This window comes from Moschus berezovskii, chromosome 6 (genome assembly GCF_049115385.1).
Source record: "Moschus berezovskii isolate FMDL1 chromosome 6, NW_MosBer_1.0, whole genome shotgun sequence".
In the NCBI taxonomy this organism is placed as follows: domain Eukaryota; kingdom Metazoa; phylum Chordata; class Mammalia; order Artiodactyla; family Moschidae; genus Moschus; species Moschus berezovskii.
Window position 1 is genome coordinate 70256773 of NC_142465.1, and position 20025 is coordinate 70276797.

A 20025-nucleotide genomic window follows, 5' to 3' on the forward strand; every position below is an offset into this window, starting at 1 on the left:
ATTAAACTTTCACTGGATATTTTCAACTAAGATAAATTTAAGAAAAAAAGCAGACTAGAGCAATAACAGGAATAGATGCAGCTTCAGTGTCTATGGCTTTCTAAAGATCTGTGTCCTTCTCTTGTAACTCACAATTCGTTTGGATTTCAGGCTAGGAAAGGGCTACCTAGAGAATAATTAAACAATAAAAGCGACCCAAATCCCCTCTATTTATCAAGTATTGTTATCCCCTTATTCTAAATATTTTTTATGGCAGTAAATATACCTTGCCCACAGTCGCCAGCATCGAACCCACAGGATAAGACATTGCAGGCTTGGTCACAGAACTTATCGGCCAACCAGGAATTTGCACATCCTTGGTTACAGTAAGAGACGCCGGTCATTCCAGCACCAAAATGCCAGGGCTGTCCGACTCCCATACTTCCGGTGCCCCCAGCTCCCGCGATATAGCGACTGGCACCACTGTTCCCTGGAGGAGGAGGAGAGAATCCTGTGGTGCTTACAGTCTCAGAGAAAAAGACAGCTCCTAGTTCTCAATCAAGACTGATGCATGAATTTCTACCAGGAAAGGTTCACCCTGTTCTTCAATAGAAGATTTTTATGTAGCTTAAAAAGAGACAGCCTGAAAAGGGGGTATCACCTGACAGTGGACTGGGTGTGGGGTGACCAGGCCTTGGCACTTAGAGCTGTGCAACTTACCAGCACAGGCCTTGGATATGCTCCCGGGGACACGTGTAGATGTGTCCGGAGAAGCAAATGATCCTGAACACTGTGACTCTGAGGACTAACAAGAGCACATCCTAATGCAGGCGCCAACCCCCTGCCTGAGTGTCACCGCTCTACGAGGGGCTGAGCTCTCCAGGCTTCACAGGCCCTCCTGCACGGCTGCATTCTCTGCCTGCAGCAGTGTGTATTTTTCAAAAGTGCCTCTGACGGATTGGACTGAAACACAAAGCTTTGCTTCTTCCAACACTCTTCACTTTCCCCCACCTGCTTCCTCACGTGGACTAGATGACAGTATCTGCTCTCTGTTCCTCTGGTGGCTGAGAAATTTAAGTGGATAATGGAGGATGCTTTCTAAGTTTACTTGCTTTATAAATTGAAAGGCAATAAATAAATGTAAAAACCTATTCCCTCGACAAGTCCAAATATAAGTGTACAAGACAGGAAGAGGTGCTAAGGGGACGAGATTGTTTATTTCTTCCACGTCTCTTTAGTCGTTCACTGACCTGGAGCAATCTGCTGACAGTCACTGGTCATGAACTACAAAAACCAGTGAGAGTGAGTGACTCCTGCTCTTGAGCTCACAAAATTAGGGGCAGGACTGATTTTCATATTTTTGAATAATAAAAGGCATTTGCAAGTGCAGGGTCAACATGGGAAAATGCCCCCAACAATGATAACATGAATAAACTAGGTCACGGGTCCAAGAATGATGACTAATGAAAAAAATTCCAACAACATAGACAAGTTACACCCGAACACATCCTCACCAGAGCAGTCACCACCGTCCCAATCACAGGCCGAATTATTACAAGCCTTGTCACAGTATCCGTCTTTAATCCAGGATCCAGGGCAGCCCTCAGCACAGTTGGGAACAGGCCATGTCAAATAAACCTATGATAAAGCCAGAGAGAAAATAAAGTGGTTTCTGACTTCTGACACTTATTAAGCTAGGATTCCTTAAATATTAAATATTCCTTAAATATTCCAAAGAATAGCAAGGAGAGATAAGAAAGCCTTCCTCAGCGATCAATGCAAAGAAATAGAGGAAAACAACAGAATAGGAAAAACAAGAGATCTCTTCAAGAAAATTAGAGATTCCAAGGGAACGTTTCATGCAAAGATGGGCTCAATAAAGGACAGAAATGGTATGGTCCTAACAGAAGCAGAAGATATTAAGAAGAGGTGGCAAGAATACACAGAAGAACTGTACAAAAAAGATCTTCACGACCAAGATAATTGCAATAACATGATCACTGACCTAGAGCCAGACATCTTGGAATGTGAAGTCAAGTGGGCCTTAGAAAGCATCACTACGAGCAAAGCTAGTGGAGGTGATGGAATTCCAGTTGAGCTATTTCAAATCTTGAAAGATGATGCTGTGAAAGTGCTGCACTCAATATGCCAGCAAATTTGGAAAACTCAGCAGTGGCCACAGGACTGGAAAAGGTCGGTCTTCATTCCAGTCCCAAAGAAAGGCAATGCCAAAGAATGCTCAAACTACCGCACAATTGCACTCATCTCACACGCTAGTAAAGTCATGCTCAAAATTCTCCAAGCCAGGCTTTAGCAGTATGTGAACCATGAACTCCCAGATGTTCAAGCAGGTTTTAGAAAAGGCAGAGGTACCAGTGATCAAATCGCCAACATCCGCTGGATCATGGAGAAAGCAAGAGAGTTCCAGAAAAACATCTATTTCTGCTTCATTGACTATGCCAAAGCCTTTGACTGTGTGGATCACAATAAACTGTGGAAAATTCTGAAGGAGATGGGAATACCAGACCACCTGACCTGCCTCTTGAGGAACTTGTATGCAGGTCAGGAAGCAAGTCAGAACTGTACATGGAACAACAGACTGGTTCCAAATAGGAAAAGGAGTACATCAAGGTTGTATATTGTCACCCTGCTTATTTAACTTATATGCAGAGTACATCATGAGGAACGCTGGGCTGGAAGAAGCACAAGCTGGAATCAAGATTGCTGGGAGAAATATCAATAACCTTAGATATGCAGATGACACCACCCTTATGGCAGAAAGTGAAGAGGAACTAAAAACTAAAAAGCCTCTTGATGAAAGTGACACTTCATCCATGTCTTTAAAGCATTACGTTGAGCTCAATTTGTCTTGGGTGTTTTGCTGACGTGGTGAGCACAATTTTGCTTTTCCCGCTGTTGCAGTAGCAGAAAACATACAGGGGGGTTTGGGTTGAGAACATAAAGAAGCAAAGTTCCTGCCGTAGGAACTTTTCTCACTCCCTGATTGTTACCTCTCCTGACCTTAGCACTCAAAAATGCTCATTTGGACCAATCTGAATGTGATACATACACCGATTTCCCTATGTCCCATCTACAACTTCTAAGTGACTCCTAGACCAGGCACCTATTAGCTACTCACCTTCTGACCTTTGGAATGACTGTAGAAATCATCTGGCCAGACATCCTTCCCGAACATGACATCATCATTCAGGTAAATGAACTTCTGGGACAGCCCTTCGATGCGATGAATGTGACTTTCAATAGCAGGTGAACTGAAGGTGGGTAAGTGGCTCAGATTTCGAAAAACATCCTTTTAATAGACACAAAGCAGACAAGACAGAAGAAGGGGAATGAGAAGGGCGTTTTGTTTTGTTTTTGGAGAGAAATTAGCAAAGGAGGTGAATGGAAGGATTAAAGGAAGGTGGAAGTGGAGGAGAGGAGAGCCAGGGGATGAAATGGGGGACCAGACAAACAAAAAAGGAAAAGATGGAACAGGAAACCGCAGCCTCGTGACACATGGCAAGTCTCTACCTGATGCGTGACTATCGTCACTCGGGGATTATCGAGGTTCAGCCAGGATGGAATCTGCCCGTTGGTGACAATGAAAATGTTCCGAACCCACGGTGCGTGCCTCTCGATAGATCGCAGCGAGTACCTCAGCTCTTCATTATCTTCAAAACGGCTGGCAGAGACATCTTCATCTTGCTTAGACTGAGGAAAGCATGGGGCACAGAAAGATATAAAATACCCCTAAGTCACACTGCCCCTCCTGACTGTCCCCTCTATGCTCAGGGAATGCCAGCAAATTTTCAAAGACTGCATCCAGCTTTTAAATTTAAAAAAAAAAATGCAGAACACTCAGCATATTTAACACAACAACACAAAAATAGCATATCTTTCACACACCTTTTTAAAGAAAAGGTTCTTGGCTCTGAATGTGGGTCATTTCAATTAGTATTAACCAACAGCAGTGACTGGGAATCAAGTCACTCTTCTGTAAGCCCTATTCCTTCTTCTAACATGTGCATGTGTGCTCACTCATGTCCAACTCTCCGCAATCCCGTGCACTGTAGCCCGCCAGGCTCCTCTGTCCATGGAATTCTCCAGGTAAGAATACTGGAATGGGTTGTCATTTCCTCCTCCAGAGGATCTTCCCAACTCAGGGATCGAACCCACATCTCCTGCATTGGTAGGCAGATTCTTTACCATGAGCCACCAGGGAAGCCCTCTTCTAATACAATGACTTATAAATCTTTAATAATCAAAATCCTCAGTTTGGATTCTAAAAGAATCTCTGCATTCCTTACCTGGCTGATGGCACTCAGATCCCATAATAAATATGCAGGACTTATGGTCAGTTCCTTTCCATTGATGGTCATATTCTTCTTCGTCTGCTTATTCAGTTCTTGGAAATCTTTGGGATTATTCAACTTTAGAAGTGCTACACTGGCCTCTGAATACAGCTGCAACTATAAAATAACAGGAGAGTTACATGTGGGAAAACTGAACAACAAAGAAGGCACCTTTAAATTCCCAGTTGATCCTTGATCTTAAATATAAATAACATGTTATTTATACTACATATTGTGTACTAACTATACTATGTGCTGTTTATTGTACCCATTAAATATATATTGCATATATTAAAAAGATTAAAAGTTTCATATATATATTTGAAACAGCAAGCCAATATCGTGGAGGGAAAACCTACACGGGCCAGACACATTTCCCAAATGAATGCAACAGACTAGCTATTTAGAAACAAGAGAGAGTTGGGGGCTGTGACAAATGGGACATCTCAGCCATTAGTCAATAGGGACAAAGGCAGATCTCTGGAGAGGCCGGAATCCCTAGTTATCACATGAAATCTCCCAGTTTTCAATGGTAGCTCATATAGTTTTGATTGTCATGCATACAAACAAAACACATCTGGTCACCAATCTGTGACCTCTGCTCTAGAATACCGCCCATCTTCCTACATTGGGGACAGTCCTGCCAGGTGATGGCACTGGAATGGTGGCAAGTGGAGAGCACCTCTGTCAGCAGGTGTCTCGCAGCACTTGTGCCCACACCTAGTCCTGGCAGGGCTGCTTGGAGTGCTTGCACAGGAAAACCACCTTGACGGGCAGTGTTTTCGAAGCAACCATAAATCCAAGCGGGAACATCACACACATCAACACATTTTACAAGCACACTTCCCCACCTCGACCAGAGTCCACACCACCCTTGATAAGATTGTTGTTGTTGTTGTTTTAATTCTGTATCATACAATTTCCTGTGAAGAGAGGCTTTCAGAACTGAAAAAGCAGGGAGAGGGTTGAAAACCACTCATCTAGGACAGCAACACCCTACTGGTGAACTTGCTTTCCTAATAGGGTCAATTTCTTTAATTTTTAGCCTTCTTAATTTATAAAACAGAGCAAGGGACTTTTCTGGTTGGTCCAGTGGCTAAGACTATGCTCCCAATGCAGGGGGCCCAGGATGGATCCCTGGTCAGGGAACTAGATCTCAGGTGCCACAACTAAGGTGCAGCCAAATTTAAAAAAATAAATAAAAAACAAAACAGAGAAAATACTTTGGGCTCACACTAAGCTTCCACATATGCTACATGACTATATTTAGGTCATCCTGCAAAGTTTCCTGAGTTTATGCAGGCCAAAAGTAGAGGACAGAGTTAGAATTTCATTTATATATCTTCCCCTTTGTATTATGTAGGCACTAGCTCTCACTGCAAATTGTGTGTGTGTGTGTTTGTGTGTGTGTGTGTGTGTGCTGTCCTCTTTACTGATCAACTTCTCTCACCTAACAGTATCTGGTATACACAAAGAACTCACCACAGACCTGCTCATACCGCTGTCACTGCTCTGCCTCACTCTGTAGGAGAGGGATGGGAGGCAGGCCATGCGGGGCAAGCGTCCTCTGTCTAAGTACCTAACAGTCTCCCTGTCCTCCCCCAGCCTCCCCTCCCACAGAGACACTCACAGAACCTCACAGGGCTCCCTGGAGTGCAAAAATCACTATTCCAGAATAAATAAATGTCGTACTTTAATATCCTAATTTAATTTTAAATTTATTGGGAAAGTGAAAGTCGCTCGGTCCTGTCCAACTCCTTGTGACCCCATGGAAGTGCATGGAATTCTCCAGGCCAGAATACTGGAGTGGGTAGCCTTTCCCTTCTCCAGGAGCTCTTCCCAACCCAGGGATAGAACCCAGGTCTTCCCCATTGCAGGCGGATTCTTTATCGGCTGAGCCACCAGGAAAGCCTAATTATGAAAGTGAAAGTACCCTTTATTAATCTCTTCTACTCAAGCTACTTTTATTCTAGAAAACTACTTTGAAATTTCACAGGGATTTGTCTAAGAGATGGAAAATTGGAAAAGAGATGAAAACTAAAGAGCTTAAAGGAACATTTGTATGTATGAAAAAAATTTTCTGTCAACCGTCTTGAGTGGTGTAAAGGATCCTCTGTTTGCCGCCAGGTGGCACCCTAATCCCAAATGCCTTAATTACTCTTCAGGGAAGAAACAGGAGGTGGTAAGGAAACTGCAGTGTGGTGAGTGCCTGAGGCTGGAGTTCTTAGCTTGGGAATCTGTGGGTCAACTGGTTCCATATATAACTTCTTACTCGAAATTACAAGTCAGTCTTAATTTTTTAAATTACAAGTTTGTCCAAGACAGAACAACTACACCCGCCCCCTGCAAACCCATAGCCAGACATGTAACATGACTGAGAAATGAAGTTTTGCTATTTTTTAAGCCACTGGGACTTTAGGATGTTTGTTACAATAACATTATCTAGAATGATGTGACTGATACACCTTTAGATGGCAGTGTGAGGTTAGGGAAAAAAATGTGCCAGCTAATGCAACTGAAAAACAAATTAGCTCTTTTTAGTAATTTCAGAACTCAAGCAACTAGGTCTTAATATGTCCTGGTGGTTTTCTAAAACTTGTATCGGTTTCAGAGGTGCCTATGTTTAATCTACCAAAATGCTCACATGAGGAACAAAATCAAAATAAAGGGTGCCTGAAAACGGTTTTGTTTGCAAAACAAACAAAATTGTGTATGCTTTAAAAGGTACACGAGATGGCTTCAGGGAAATCACTGGAAAAGAGGGCATTAGTACAAATATTACTACAATTTACTATGACCTTGAACATGTCGTGCCTTGAACAGAGGTTTGAGGGGTCAGAGTCCAAGTCAGATAGTATGCTGTTCCCACCTTGCCCACACTGTCCTTCCTGCAGAAACAAATTATCAATAACTGATCAGTCTTCGAGGATCCCATGTAGCCTCCTCCTCTTTGGAAACTTGTCTCTGATCCATGCAGATCTTTCTTGTCTCTAAAATGCCAACTCATCCTTGATAGCTAACCCCATACTATCCTGTTTTGCTACTTGACCACTACATATACATATGTATTGACTCCAAAATAACCTGAGGACAAGTGCATGTCCTCCATTTCTGCACACCCACTCAGCAACCAGCATCACTTAATTCAACCAAATGTGAGAATGCACTTGACAGCTTGGGGAAGATCTTCTGCCTGCTCTAACATATGTTAAAGTGAATAAAAACAAAACCCAAAAAAACAAATGAAAAATTCACCATGAATGAAAACGTCCAAAAAGAAAATGATTTAGAGGAAGCTGAAAATAAAGACCATGGATATATGCTGCTGCTAAGTCGCTTCAGTCATGTCCGACTCTGTGCGACCCCAGAGACGGCAGCCCATATATACTAGTATAAAATAAACTTTTTTAAAAAGACCTGATTTCTCAAAAGTTGAATTCTATGTCCATCACATAAAAAAAAAAATTCTACAGCAAAGTTAGAGGGTAATTAATCAGATCACAAAAGGACTCACATCTCAAGGTATCGGGTAAAAAGTTCATCTGAATTTTCTCTTAAGATGATAGGATTCTTCAGGCAAGAATAATGGAATGGGCAGCCATTCCCTTCTCCAGGGGATCTTCCCCACCCAGGGGTCAAACCTGGGTCTCCCCCATTGCAGGCAGATTCTTTACCATCTGAGCACACCAGGGAAGCCCTAAGATGTTACAGAGAAACCCAAATAAAATTCTTGGCCAACCCAGTATCTCAAACTAGAAAGTTTTCAATAGAGAAGACTGCTTGATTTGCAAGATTTTAGCCCACAGAAGAGTTTTCATGAATTCGAATCTATCACCTTGCAAACAAAACCATTTTCAACTAACTCCCACTTCCCCTGATGGGGGTAAGAAGGGAATCTTACCTTGTTTTTCACTAAACAAGATGATGAAGGCCAAGTTGTTGGCTGCATAAAATCATGACATCAAAAAACTAAAAGACTCCTTTGAACAATCACTCCACTAAAACGGTTCCCTTTACATCCCAGGACACTGTATAAGGCGGCTGTCAGAGTCTTGCTTCTTACTCATTCTCTCAACAAGGCCCCCTAAATGCCAGGCCCAGAGATGATCACTAGGATACAAGATGAGCAAGCAGGCAGTACCTGTCCTGAGATGCTCGCAGCCCGCTCAGGGTCTCTGGGACAGAACTGAGCCCTAGGTGGCTTTGGAGGTCACGGGCCTTAGCAAAGGCCACCTGGAGGGTCCTGGGAAGGCACAGTAGTTCAGCCGTTCAGGTCCTGAACAGGAACCAACATCTCAGCCCTTCCTCCCACATGCCACAGGGCACCTCCAATGTATTACCCCAAACTGAGCTTTCAGTTTCCTTCCCCAAATCTTACTTCTCCCATGAAGCTCTGAGTGTGGTTCATGTCATCATGTCTATCTTCACTGGTTCACATCTACTTCTCCTTTCATTTTTCCTTCCATGTCCTCCAGGAGCTAATAAGTCATTGGGTCAGGCTGAGGGTTTCTCAGATGGTTCTGGAACCATTCTCATCACTGGCACCGCTGCCAAGGCACTTGTGGAACCTGAATGTCTTGCTGGGCTGTGGCAGCAGTGGCTGGGCTGGTTTCACTCGGTTATCCTTGGCACAGTCCCTGGCACATAGCAGGTGTTTAATCAATGCTAAACTGGGAACCCAGGGGTTGGAAACTTCATTCTCAGGGTGCCCGCAATAGAACCAGGAAGTACGACCCAAGAAAAGACAGTGCCTTGGAGAACCAGGCTGGAATGCTGACACCACCATCTTTCTGTGCTTCCTCTTTCTCATTTTCCCTTGAGCCTCCAAAAATCAGAAGCCTTTATTCCTGAAGCCAATCACAGGTGCTGGCACTGTGACAATGAGCTGCAGTAAATACTGTGAATACCTGGCTGGACCCCCCAGGAGGTGCCAGCCTCCACAACAACAGGTCTGCGGAATCCAGATCAACCTCCAACCGGATGAATGGTGGAGGAGGGGGCGTCCCCGTGGACAGTGCCTGGGGTCCTACTGCCTAGTTCAATCCTGCCCCTCCCTGCCTCTCCTGGCACTCACCACTCCGCACTGCCCCCAACTAGCCTACCAAAGAGGTGACCACGACTCGGATCTTTTGGCAGGCCACACCCACCCAGCAGTAGATTTCCTGGTCAAAAGTACAGACAGTAAGTCTACACCTGTACAACTAACAGCTAGGAAGCCAAGAAGCCGAATAAATGCTGATCTATGGTTTTATCTGCCCAAATCAATACTAAAAATAATTCAGGGAAAGGAGGAATATAATTATTTATTTTAAGAAAAAAACTAAAGATTAAGAAATAATTCAACCCTCATCGGGCTGGGCAATACCGTATTTCCAGGTACCAGGAAGAATGGGGGATAATATGAAGAAAAGACAGAAATGCCAATCATATTACCAAGGTATTTACAAAGGTAATACAAAGTATCTTAAAACAGTGAGACACTTAAGGGGAAAGGAAACAAAGGGAACTTGGACAGGCAGATAGAAAACACGGTCCAGACATAAACTCAATAACCCCCTAGTCACAGCTCTCCCCGCCACTACCTCCACCTCCATCCTTTCACATCCCCATTGTTCAGTTCAGTTCAGTTGCTCAGTCATGTCCGACTCTTTGCGACCCCATGAATCACAGCATGCAAGGCCTCCCGGTCCATCACCAACTCCCGGAGTTCACTCAAACTCATGTCCATCGAGTCGGTGATGCCATCCAGCCATCTCATTCTCTGTCGTCCCCGTCTCCTCCCGCCCCCAATCCCTCCTAGCATCAGAGTCTTTTCCAGTGAGTCAACTCTTTGCATGAAGTGGTCAAAGGTTTGGAGTTTCAGCTTTAGCATCAGTCCTTCCAATGAACACCCAGGACTGATCACCTTTAGAATGGACTGGTTGGATCTCCTTGCAGTCCAAGGGACTCCCCATTGTTAAATGACATCTACAGGAGACAGAGGGAAGAAGCAGGAAGCTAAAAACAGTGGCAGAATTTAGAGAACATTTCTTTGTGAAATCAGGAGGAGTAGAGCCTAGCAAATTCTGAACCAAGACCTTTATGCCCTCCATCCTGAGGGAGGAAGCATTCATACTGTACAACCCAGGCTACTGCTGACAGAACAGCCAGCGCCCTGACAGAAGGTCGAAAGGATGGTACACCCACACAACCTGTGCCCGACGTCAATCAAACACATGGCTCTAAGGACAAGAAAGGTTAACACATGTCACAGCCTCCAAAATCAACTCTAACGGATGGGCTCGGTGTTTAAGTGTGAAGAGTTAACATGTACAAATACTATACACGTTTGTGGCTCAGCTAGCTATTAAGGAATGAAGGGCTTCCCATTATCAAATTTCCGAGTATCTGCAGCATTCCCCTGTGTGAGTGGAAGCTCTGAGTAGGTCCGCAGGTTGGGGCCTGTGTGTACCTACGAACACGTGCTGGATCTCCCCCACCCGCTCCTTCCACACTCACTGCCACCAGGACTTCCTTCTGTCCACTGCTACATTCTCAGCAGCTGGAACAGCACCTGACACACACAGACGTGCCTTTGTGAAACAAACGAATCCTTATTCTGCCTGGGAAACCTACAATCCAAATCAGACTCCTAAAATCTGGAATTAAGAGTAAAATTAAGAGTAAAAATCCCAGAATCTTCTACAAATAAAAAGCTGTCTTCATGACAGCATATGTGACAGAATGGAGAATCTCTTTGCTTCACTTGGGTTTTTTGGTTTATTTTTTGGCCACACCACCCAGTTTATCAAATCTTAGTTCCCCAACCAGGGATTGAACCTGCACCCTCAACAGTAAAAGCACAGAGTCCTAACCACTGGACCACCAGGGAATTCCCCCTCTGCTTCTTGTTGTCAGCTATACTATTAATATAACGGAAGGGGCTGCCAAGAAGAGGCATGCGTTAAATGGAATGTGCTATACTAATTGCTCTATTTTCTAAGCTCTTACCAGTTTTATTTTAGAAGAAAGATTTTCTGGCAATTTTGCTTTTAGTTGATTTGTTTCCTTGAATGTCGGTGGAAATCCACTCAGGAAAGCCAAATCTTGCATTAGCACTAGCCCAGGGACTTCCTTATCTGTCGTCTAAAATAAGAACAGGAAAAACAGCTCACTTTCCACATCATAAGGCTGGTGAAAACTTACAGCTGAGAAAACTAGGAAAGATCTATTACTGCATCACAGAAGCTTCAAAACAAGAATGTTATGATTATTTAAATCAATACTAGTACTGGAAAGCTAGGCTTTAGAGGAAAAGTAAACATTAAAAAGCCTCTCAAAGTAAAACAGCTTTATTTCTCACACTTTTATTCTAATGGATTGCAAAAGTACAGCTAATTTGAAGTAACATACCAAATAGCCCCTCCAAACTGTCTGTCTGCTGTTTCCTTTAAACATTCCAGCCTGGGCATCTTCAACTACAACAGAGAATACAATAAACAAGCATGATTTTAATGAATACTTAACCATGATGTCTGGCAGGACACTGTACAAGGCATTTTGAGAGCTGTCAAATTTTCCAGTAGTCATGTACAGATGTGAGAGTTGGACTACAAAGAAAGTTCTGTGCCAAAGAATTGGTGCTTTTCAACTGTGGTGTTAGAGAAGACTCTTGAGAGTCCCTTGGACTGCAAAGAAACCCATCCAGTCTATGCTAAAGGAAATCAGTCCTGAATATTCATTGGAAGGACTGATGCTAAAGCTGAAACTCCAATACTTTGGCCACCTGATGCGGAGAACTGACTCATGTGAAAAGACCCGACTCATGTGAAAAGACCCTGATGCTGGGCAAGATTGAGGGCAAGAGGAGAAGGGGATGACAGAGGATGAGATGGTTGGATGGCATCACCGACTGGATGCACATGAGTTTGAGTGAGCTCTGGGAGTTGGTGATGGACAGGGAAGCCTGGTGTGTTGCAGTCCATGGGGTCACAAAGACTCGGACATGACTGAGCGACTGAACTGAAGTGAAACCAGTATAATACATGGTCTCAAGAAAAGGTAGTTGGGGGAGACAAAATTAACCCATCCAACAAAAGGGAGTTACTGTAATCCACTGTAATTCTGCTGTACTGAAGGAGAGGCTCCCATGTGCAGAGGAAACAGAAATGATAGATTGACAGGAATCACAGAGGTAGGACCAAACATCAAACATCGACAAGTTTCATCTAAAAAACAAAATTGTTTGACCAGAGTAAAACATTTGGGAGTGGTGGGTACGAGGAAAAGAGGGCAACCAGAAGGGGCCCTTGAAAGCCAGGCCAGTGGCATTTATTGCTAGATGGACGGTGGGGAGCCACTGTAGGTCCTGGGGATTCCCCCAGAGTCACAGTGAACTCCTGTAATTCATCAGGTAATGTGATTAGAGCAGATTATGTTGGGGGTAGGGAGGGCTTCCCTGGTGGCTCAGAGGTTAAAGCTTCTGCCTCCAATGTGGGAGACCCAGGTTCGATCCCTGGGTCGGGAAGATCCCCTGGAGAAGGAAACGGTAACCCACTCCAGTATTCTTGCCTGGAGAATCCCATGGATGGAGAAGCCTGGTAGGCTACAGTCCACGGGGTCGCATAGAGTCGGACACGACTGAGCGACGGAACAGAACACAGAACAGGGAGGGTGATAGGCTTCCCAGGTGGCGCAGCGGTCAAGAATCCGCCTGCTAACACTGGAGACCTGGGTTCAATCCTTGGGCCAGGACAATCCCCTGGAATAGGAAATGGCAACCCACTCCAGTGTTCTTGCCTCGGAAATCCCCTGGACAGAGGAGCCTAGCAGGCTACAGTCCTTGGGGTCATCGAGAGTTATACATGACTGAGCAACTAAGCATGCACAAGCAAGGAAGGTGACGACACATGCCTACCAGGAGACAGGTGTCAAGCGATGGGGACAAATGATCAGCAAACCTGCTGACATTTGGGAATCACGGAAAAAAGGAGAGATCAGAAGGCTGTAATTCTCATTCTCAAAACGGACACAGAAAGCAGGGTCTACAGATTATAGCCTGCAAGATGGATGTCAACCCTGGGCAAGAGTCTCAAATGTACCATAAAAATATGGTTGGTGAGTACTGGAGAAAGTCTTCACGATATACTGTTTATCTTTAATGGAAGCAGTGAGTGCTAACAGCATGAGTTCATTACGGATAAATTTATCAGATACACACATCACTCTGTCCCCATCTGCCTCTCCCCGTTGATAAGGTGAATTCTATACTGGTAGATCATTTCATGGCAAACACACGTAGGAAAAGTGGAAACAGTGACAGATTTTATTTTCTTGGGCTCCAAAATCACTGCGGATGGTGACTGCAGCCATGAAATTAAAAGACGCTTGCTCTTTGGAAGGAAAGCTATGACAAATCTAGATGGCATATTAAAAAGTAGAGACATCACTTTGCAGCAAAGGTCCATATAGTCAAAGCTATGGTTTTTCCAGTAGTCATGTATGGATGTGAGTGTTGAATCATAAAAAAGGTTGATCACCACAGAACTGATGCTTTCAAATTGTGGTGCTAGAGAAGACTCTTGAGAGTCCCTTGGACTGCAAGGAGATAAAACCAGTCCATCCTAAAAGAAATCAACCCTGAATATTCACTGGAAGGACTCATACTGAAGCTGAAGCTCTAATGTTTTGGCCACCTGATGCAAAGAGCCGACTCATTGGAAAAGATCCTGATGCTGGGACAGATTGAAGGCAGGAAGAGAAGAGGGCAACAGAGGATGAGATGGTTGGATGGCATCACCGACTCTATGGACATGAGTTTCAGCAACCTCCGGGAGTTGATGATGGACAGGGAAGCCTGGCGTGCTGCAGTCCATGGGGTCACAAAGAGTCAAACATGACTTAGCAACTGAACAACAACAATACTGGTCGATCAGACAATTAGAAGAGTTACACAATATGTATTTGTTCATAATCTCAGGAAGGCAGCCAAACAACACCTCATGTCATCTTTATGAGTCTAACAGAGACTAGATCTCAAGTTAGGCAGGTTATAACCAATTCTGACCAGAGAGTATAAAATTATAAAAGCTACAGTCAACCCAGAGAGGGGTTTGGAGGTCTGCTATAGGTTCTGTCTTGTTCAACAATCCATCAAGGTTTTGGAAGATACAGAAGTGATGCTTCTGAAATGTGTGGGCTTACAGGAAGTCAACAGAGAAGTTATTACCCTGGGTAACAGACCAAGGGTTCGTTCCCCCAAATCCTTGACTGTTTAGACCCATCACTCGAATCTAGCAAAATAAAGTCTCCTGCAAACAAAGGTAAGATCTTTAACTGGGCAACAAAACAAAACCAAGTATAAATTAAAACGAATCTTTGAAGAAAAATCAAAATTAAAAAAAAATTAAATAAAATGGGTATTTGAGTTAGTAAATGTAAGTTTTTAAAAAAGAGGAGTTTTAGTTGACAGTGAGTTCAGGATGAGTCAGTAACGCTAAGGCCGTACTGAATTTCCTCCTAACGTTGTGCTTTCAAGCAGGAGAGGGCTTAAAATAAGAAGGGTGATATTCCCCAACACCACCCCATCAGGAAACCCTATTGAGTTGACCTTCAAAATGTCCAGAGTCTAACCACTTCTCACCACCACACTGATCCAAGCCCCTTTCCTTCTCACCTCAATTATCACAACCTTTGCCCCTCCTCAGTCTATTCCCACTATAGCAGCCAGACTGATTCTTCTGGAACATAAGTCAGATCACAAAACCCTTCAATGAGTGATTCCTCACCACACTCTGATTTAGAAGCAAAAGCCCGTCATGGCTACCCTCAGCCTGTGCCGTTTGGTGCCTGTTACTTCTCTGGGCTCATTGCTTGCTCTCTCCTCCTTGCTCACTCTATCCTAGCCACACTGGCCTCCCTGCTCTTCTTCAAACATGTCAGACAGACTCCTGCCTCAGGGGCTTTCCACTGGCTGTTCCACTCACCTTTTATATGGGGAATATATGAAGAAGCACGGCTTGCCCACATACTCATGTGGCAGGCTCTCTCACCTCCTTCAAATTTTCATCAAAAATCACCTCCTCGGGGAGTCTTCCCTACTCCCTCCCTAATTTCCCTGTCCTGTTTTTCTCTACAGCATTCATCTTCTACAAACTATAGGATTTAACCTGTATGCTGTATCAGTTGTCTGGTCCCTGTGCCAAGATGTAAATTTGATGAGGGCAGAGATTTCTGCCCATCTGTTCACTTCTGCATCTGGCATATAGTATGCACCTGATAAACAGTGAAGAAATAGTCCCGATATCTTTGAAGACTGAACCACATTGGAATAGTGTGGTTCCAGCTGAAACACTTTAAAGGTAATAGAAACCTAAAGTTCATTCTTACAGGAGCAAACTAGGGAGCAGTCAAGTACCTAAGAGACAGCTAAAGGAAAAAGAAGAAATGTTACACAGGACAGGGATTAGCTCCATAGGCTCCCAAGGGTACAAACTGAACCAGTGTGAGAAAGATATAAGGAAGCACTCTCTAGTTCCTCATAAAAATCAATGTAGTCCAGAGGCAGAATCAATTGTCACAGGAGGAAATTCGTTTCCTAAACATCAAAGGAGATAAGCTTGACTGGAAAACCCATTTTGCTGAGGAGATGCGGGTCCTAGCTGCAGGGCTGGACTGTGTGACTGCTGAAATCCTGTCCAATCGGCAGTCTAGGACACAACGGAAGTGGTAGGGTGATCAGGAGAAGGCAGAAATGACATATTTCAGAAGGAAAAAAAACAAAGCAAGAGATCTCAATGATTAACTGTAAAGAGGTTAAATGAGATTATCTTTAAAATGCCAAACATGGCTAAAATTTCTTAATCTAGATCAGGGTTTGGCAGTCCATGGTCCAAAATCTAGCCACTAATGGATTCAGCATGGCCCCAATCTAAAAACAACGTTAACATTTTTAAATCGCTGAATGTTTATACAAATACCTGCATGATATCTGGCATTTTGCCTCTTAGCCCACAAAGCCTAAACTATTTACTACCTGGTCATTTATGAAACAATTCTGCTATCCGTGATCTAGATACCTAAGCATGATAAAAGAGTGAGTTTGTGGCCTACGAAAAATGGAAGCTACATGGAGGTAGGAATGTGCCCTTTTTTCCTCTGTTGTTTGCCTAAAACAACCACCAAGTCAGAGCAGTGGCTCAACAAATATTTACTAAATGAGTCAATGTGATAAGCAGGACAGTCAAATAAAAACCCCAAGTGAAAATTAAAAAACAGTGTTTAAGAGACGATTATTTACTGTGAATCTTACCTATATCACACTTTACAATCTTTTTTTTGGGGCACATATGGGATCTCCGTTCCCTGACCAGTAATCAAACCCACACCCCCTGCATTGGAAGTGTGGAGTCTTAACCACTGGACTGACAGGGAAACCCCAAACTTTACAATCTTTTACATCTTTGACATGTCATAAAATGAGTAGAGGAAAACCCAAAATTCTCTCCATCGACTTTATAACTGAGTTATAATTGCTAACATAACATCATTCCTTTTTCTCTTCTAGTGAAGTGTTATCAGAGTAAACTGCCAATATCCACTGGATCACTGAAAAAGCAAGCAAAGTACAAAAAAACATCTACTTCTGCTTTACTGACTACTCCAAAGCCTTTAACTGTGTGGATCACAACAAACTGTGCAAAATTCTTAAAGAGATGTGAATGCCAGATCACCTGACCTGCCTCCTGAGAAACCTGTATGCAGGTCAAGAAGCAACACTTAGAACTGGATATGGAACAACAGACCAGTTCCAAATCAGGAAAGGAGTATGTCAAGGCTGCAAACTGTCACTCTGTTTATTTAACTTATATGCAGAGTACATCATGTGAAATGTCACACTGGATGAAGCACAAGCTAGAATCAATTGCCGGGAGAAATATCAATAACCTCATATATGCAGATGACACCACCCTTATGGCAGAAAGCGAAGAACTAAAGAGCTTCTTGATGAAGGTGAAAGAGGAGAGTAAAAAAGTTGGTTTAAAACTCAATATTAGGAAAACTAAGATTATGGCATCCAGTCCAATCACTTCATGGCAAACAGATGGGGAAAAAATAGAAACAGTGAGAGACTGTATTTTTTTGGGCTTCAAAATCACTGCAGGTGGTGACTGCACCCATGAAATTAAAAGACGCTTGTTCATTGGAAGGAAAGCCACGATCAACCTAGACAGCGTATTAAAACGCAGAGACATTATTTTGCCAACCAAGGTCCGTCTAGTCAAAGCTATGGTTTTTCCAGTAGTCATGTGTGGATGTGAGCGTTGGACTACAAGAAAGCTGTGTGCTGAAGAACTGATGCTTTTGAACTGTGGTGTTGGAGAAGACTCTTGAGAGTCCCTTGGACTGCAAGGAGATCTAGCCAGTCCATTCTAAAGGAAATCAGTCCTGAATATTCATTGGAAGGACTGATGCTGAGGCTGAAACTCCAATACTTTGGCCACCTGATGCGGAGAACCGGCTCATTGGAAAAGACCTTGGTGCTAGGAAAGACTGAAGGCAGGAGGAGAAGGGGCCGACAGAGGATGAGATGGTTGCATGGCATCACTGACTCGATGGATATGAGTTTGAGCAAGCTCTCGGAGTTGGTGATGGACAGGGAAGCCTGGGGTGCTACAGTCCATGGGGTCGCAAAGAGTTGAACATAACTGAACTGAAAGCTAAACTCAGCCAAACAATAAATCATGTAACTTGTTAAATTTGTCAAAAATCATCCTTTTACTTTCCCTGTATATTTAAAAATATAGTATAAATTTAAAAAATAAGTTTCTATACAAAATAGTTCAGAAACAGGTTGGTAATGTGAAGGGGGAGGTGTCTGCACTTGGACCTTTCAAATCGCAAATAATAAGCACCAGGAAATTAGCAGTATGCTAGACACTGTTCAGTACACAAACTGGTGAGGAGGTTTCTGCTCTGAAGAAATTATATGAGAACCCCATAAATTCCTATGCAGTCAAAAACTAAGTTGTGAGTTAGATTACAAGTACTACAGGGATACAGAAAAATAAAATCATTGTGAATGTACTAGTCCAGGATCCTCATGGAGACAGAACTGGAGATGGGGCTGGAAAGAACAGGAGACAGTGGGAATTCCCTGGTGGGCCAGTGGTGAGGACTCTGTGCTTTCAGTGCTGAGGGCCAGGGTTCGATCCCTGGTCACAGAACTAAGATCCCACAAGCCATATGGCACAGCCACACAGCCACACACACACACACACACACACACACACACACACATAACAGGAGATGGGCTGGGAGAGGAAGAAGAATGGGACAGGCAACCCCACATCGTGTGAAGACACTGACAGTTGTGAGGAGATGCAAGGAGGGCTGGGAAGCAAGGGATGACGGGCAGGACCAAGGCAATTAAACCTCGATCTGGACCACCAGCAAGACAGTTTGTATCCATGTAAAAAACAAATACAAACTACTATGATTCTCTCCAAAGAAAGAGCAACTGTAAACAGATTGGAAAATGCTGATTTTATCAGTTATGTGCTGGACAGATCTGAGAAGAACTGCAGAGGCAGACAGAGCACACAGGACTCTATTCCCGGAACTGAGTGAAGAAATTTGGTCTGCTGTAGAGGAAATCTGATTAAGTATGAAAGATAAGATTCTTGCAAAAAAAAGCGACTCACAGAATGCAGCTGATTACTGATTAGATTAAGAACAGGTCAAAGATAGTTCCAAAGATTTAAGCTGGGAGGTACAGCCTTGAAAGAATGAGAACCTGAGAACAGAACTGTAAAGGGAATGAGGCAGCATTCATCTTACACAAGTGAAAACAGAGCTTCCAGGGAGAGTGGCTCAGTGCCGAGGAAGAATAAGAGATGAGAGGAAGGATTACTGAAGGAGACACAGGCGTGGGGCTCCGCAGCCCAGTGGCCAGTTGGGAGGACGGGATCTCTAAGGATGTGGGTGCAGGTTTTATGCCAAGAATTACAAATTTAATGATATTATCTGGCCAAATCAACTGCATAACCAGACGTTTCAGAACACTCAGCATGAATGCTCCAAGTATGGTCAGTCCAAGCTGCAGAAGACAACCTCGTTGAGGAATTGCATGGTTTAAAAAAAAAAAAAAAAGCCTCCAGAATAACTCAGAGCCAAGGGAATATAGTAAACGTGAGTTCCAGGTTTCAGGACCTGACCTCAGCATTCAGGCTGGCATGTGTATTACATAGAATGAAATATATATAACCCCTTTCTCAAATACAATGGCAGCTCTTCTGTTTCCCTTGTTATATTTTTAGTTTATCAGGCATTTTAAAAAAACTTAATCAATTCTGTTCCATTCAAACTTTTGTTATCCCAGCATCCAATGATATCAAGACTTTAAAATACCCACAAGAAGATCTTACCGTTCTTAGTACTGTCGAAAACAACAACTGAGACATTAGTGGAAGGGTTTTTTGGTTTTGCAACGTTGAACACATCACTGGCAGAATGGAAAGAAGGATAAAGAGACGGCAGGTCCTTCAGTGTGATGTTGGCAGGCAGGGCTGGGTCCAGGACAAGCATTGGCACCTTAATGCAGTGCGTCAGCAAACACTCCAGAGGCTTCTCACTGGAACGACACGAACATGCTCACAACTACGTGCTTGAAAAATGTAAACAACGCTGAGAAGTCCACTGGTTACTTAACTACTAA

General features: G+C 43.5%; 1 protein-coding gene across 2 annotated transcripts in view; it reads right to left on the reverse strand.

Moving 5' to 3' along the window:
• The window catches only part of GNPTAB (N-acetylglucosamine-1-phosphate transferase subunits alpha and beta), an 80019-nt gene that overhangs the window by 17857 nt on the left and 42137 nt on the right, over positions 1–20025 (reverse strand). For both annotated transcript variants that reach the window (XM_055394089.2, XM_055394088.2), the window contains exons 5-12: positions 19736–19941; positions 11724–11788; positions 11322–11456; positions 4287–4448; positions 3511–3690; positions 3119–3289; positions 1494–1617; positions 266–469 (exon numbers count right to left, since the gene is read on the reverse strand). In XM_055394089.2, the coding sequence (XP_055250064.2) occupies positions 266–469; positions 1494–1617; positions 3119–3289; positions 3511–3690; positions 4287–4448; positions 11322–11456; positions 11724–11788; positions 19736–19941 (1247 nt within the window). The remainder of the gene's footprint in view (positions 1–265; positions 470–1493; positions 1618–3118; positions 3290–3510; positions 3691–4286; positions 4449–11321; positions 11457–11723; positions 11789–19735; positions 19942–20025) is intronic.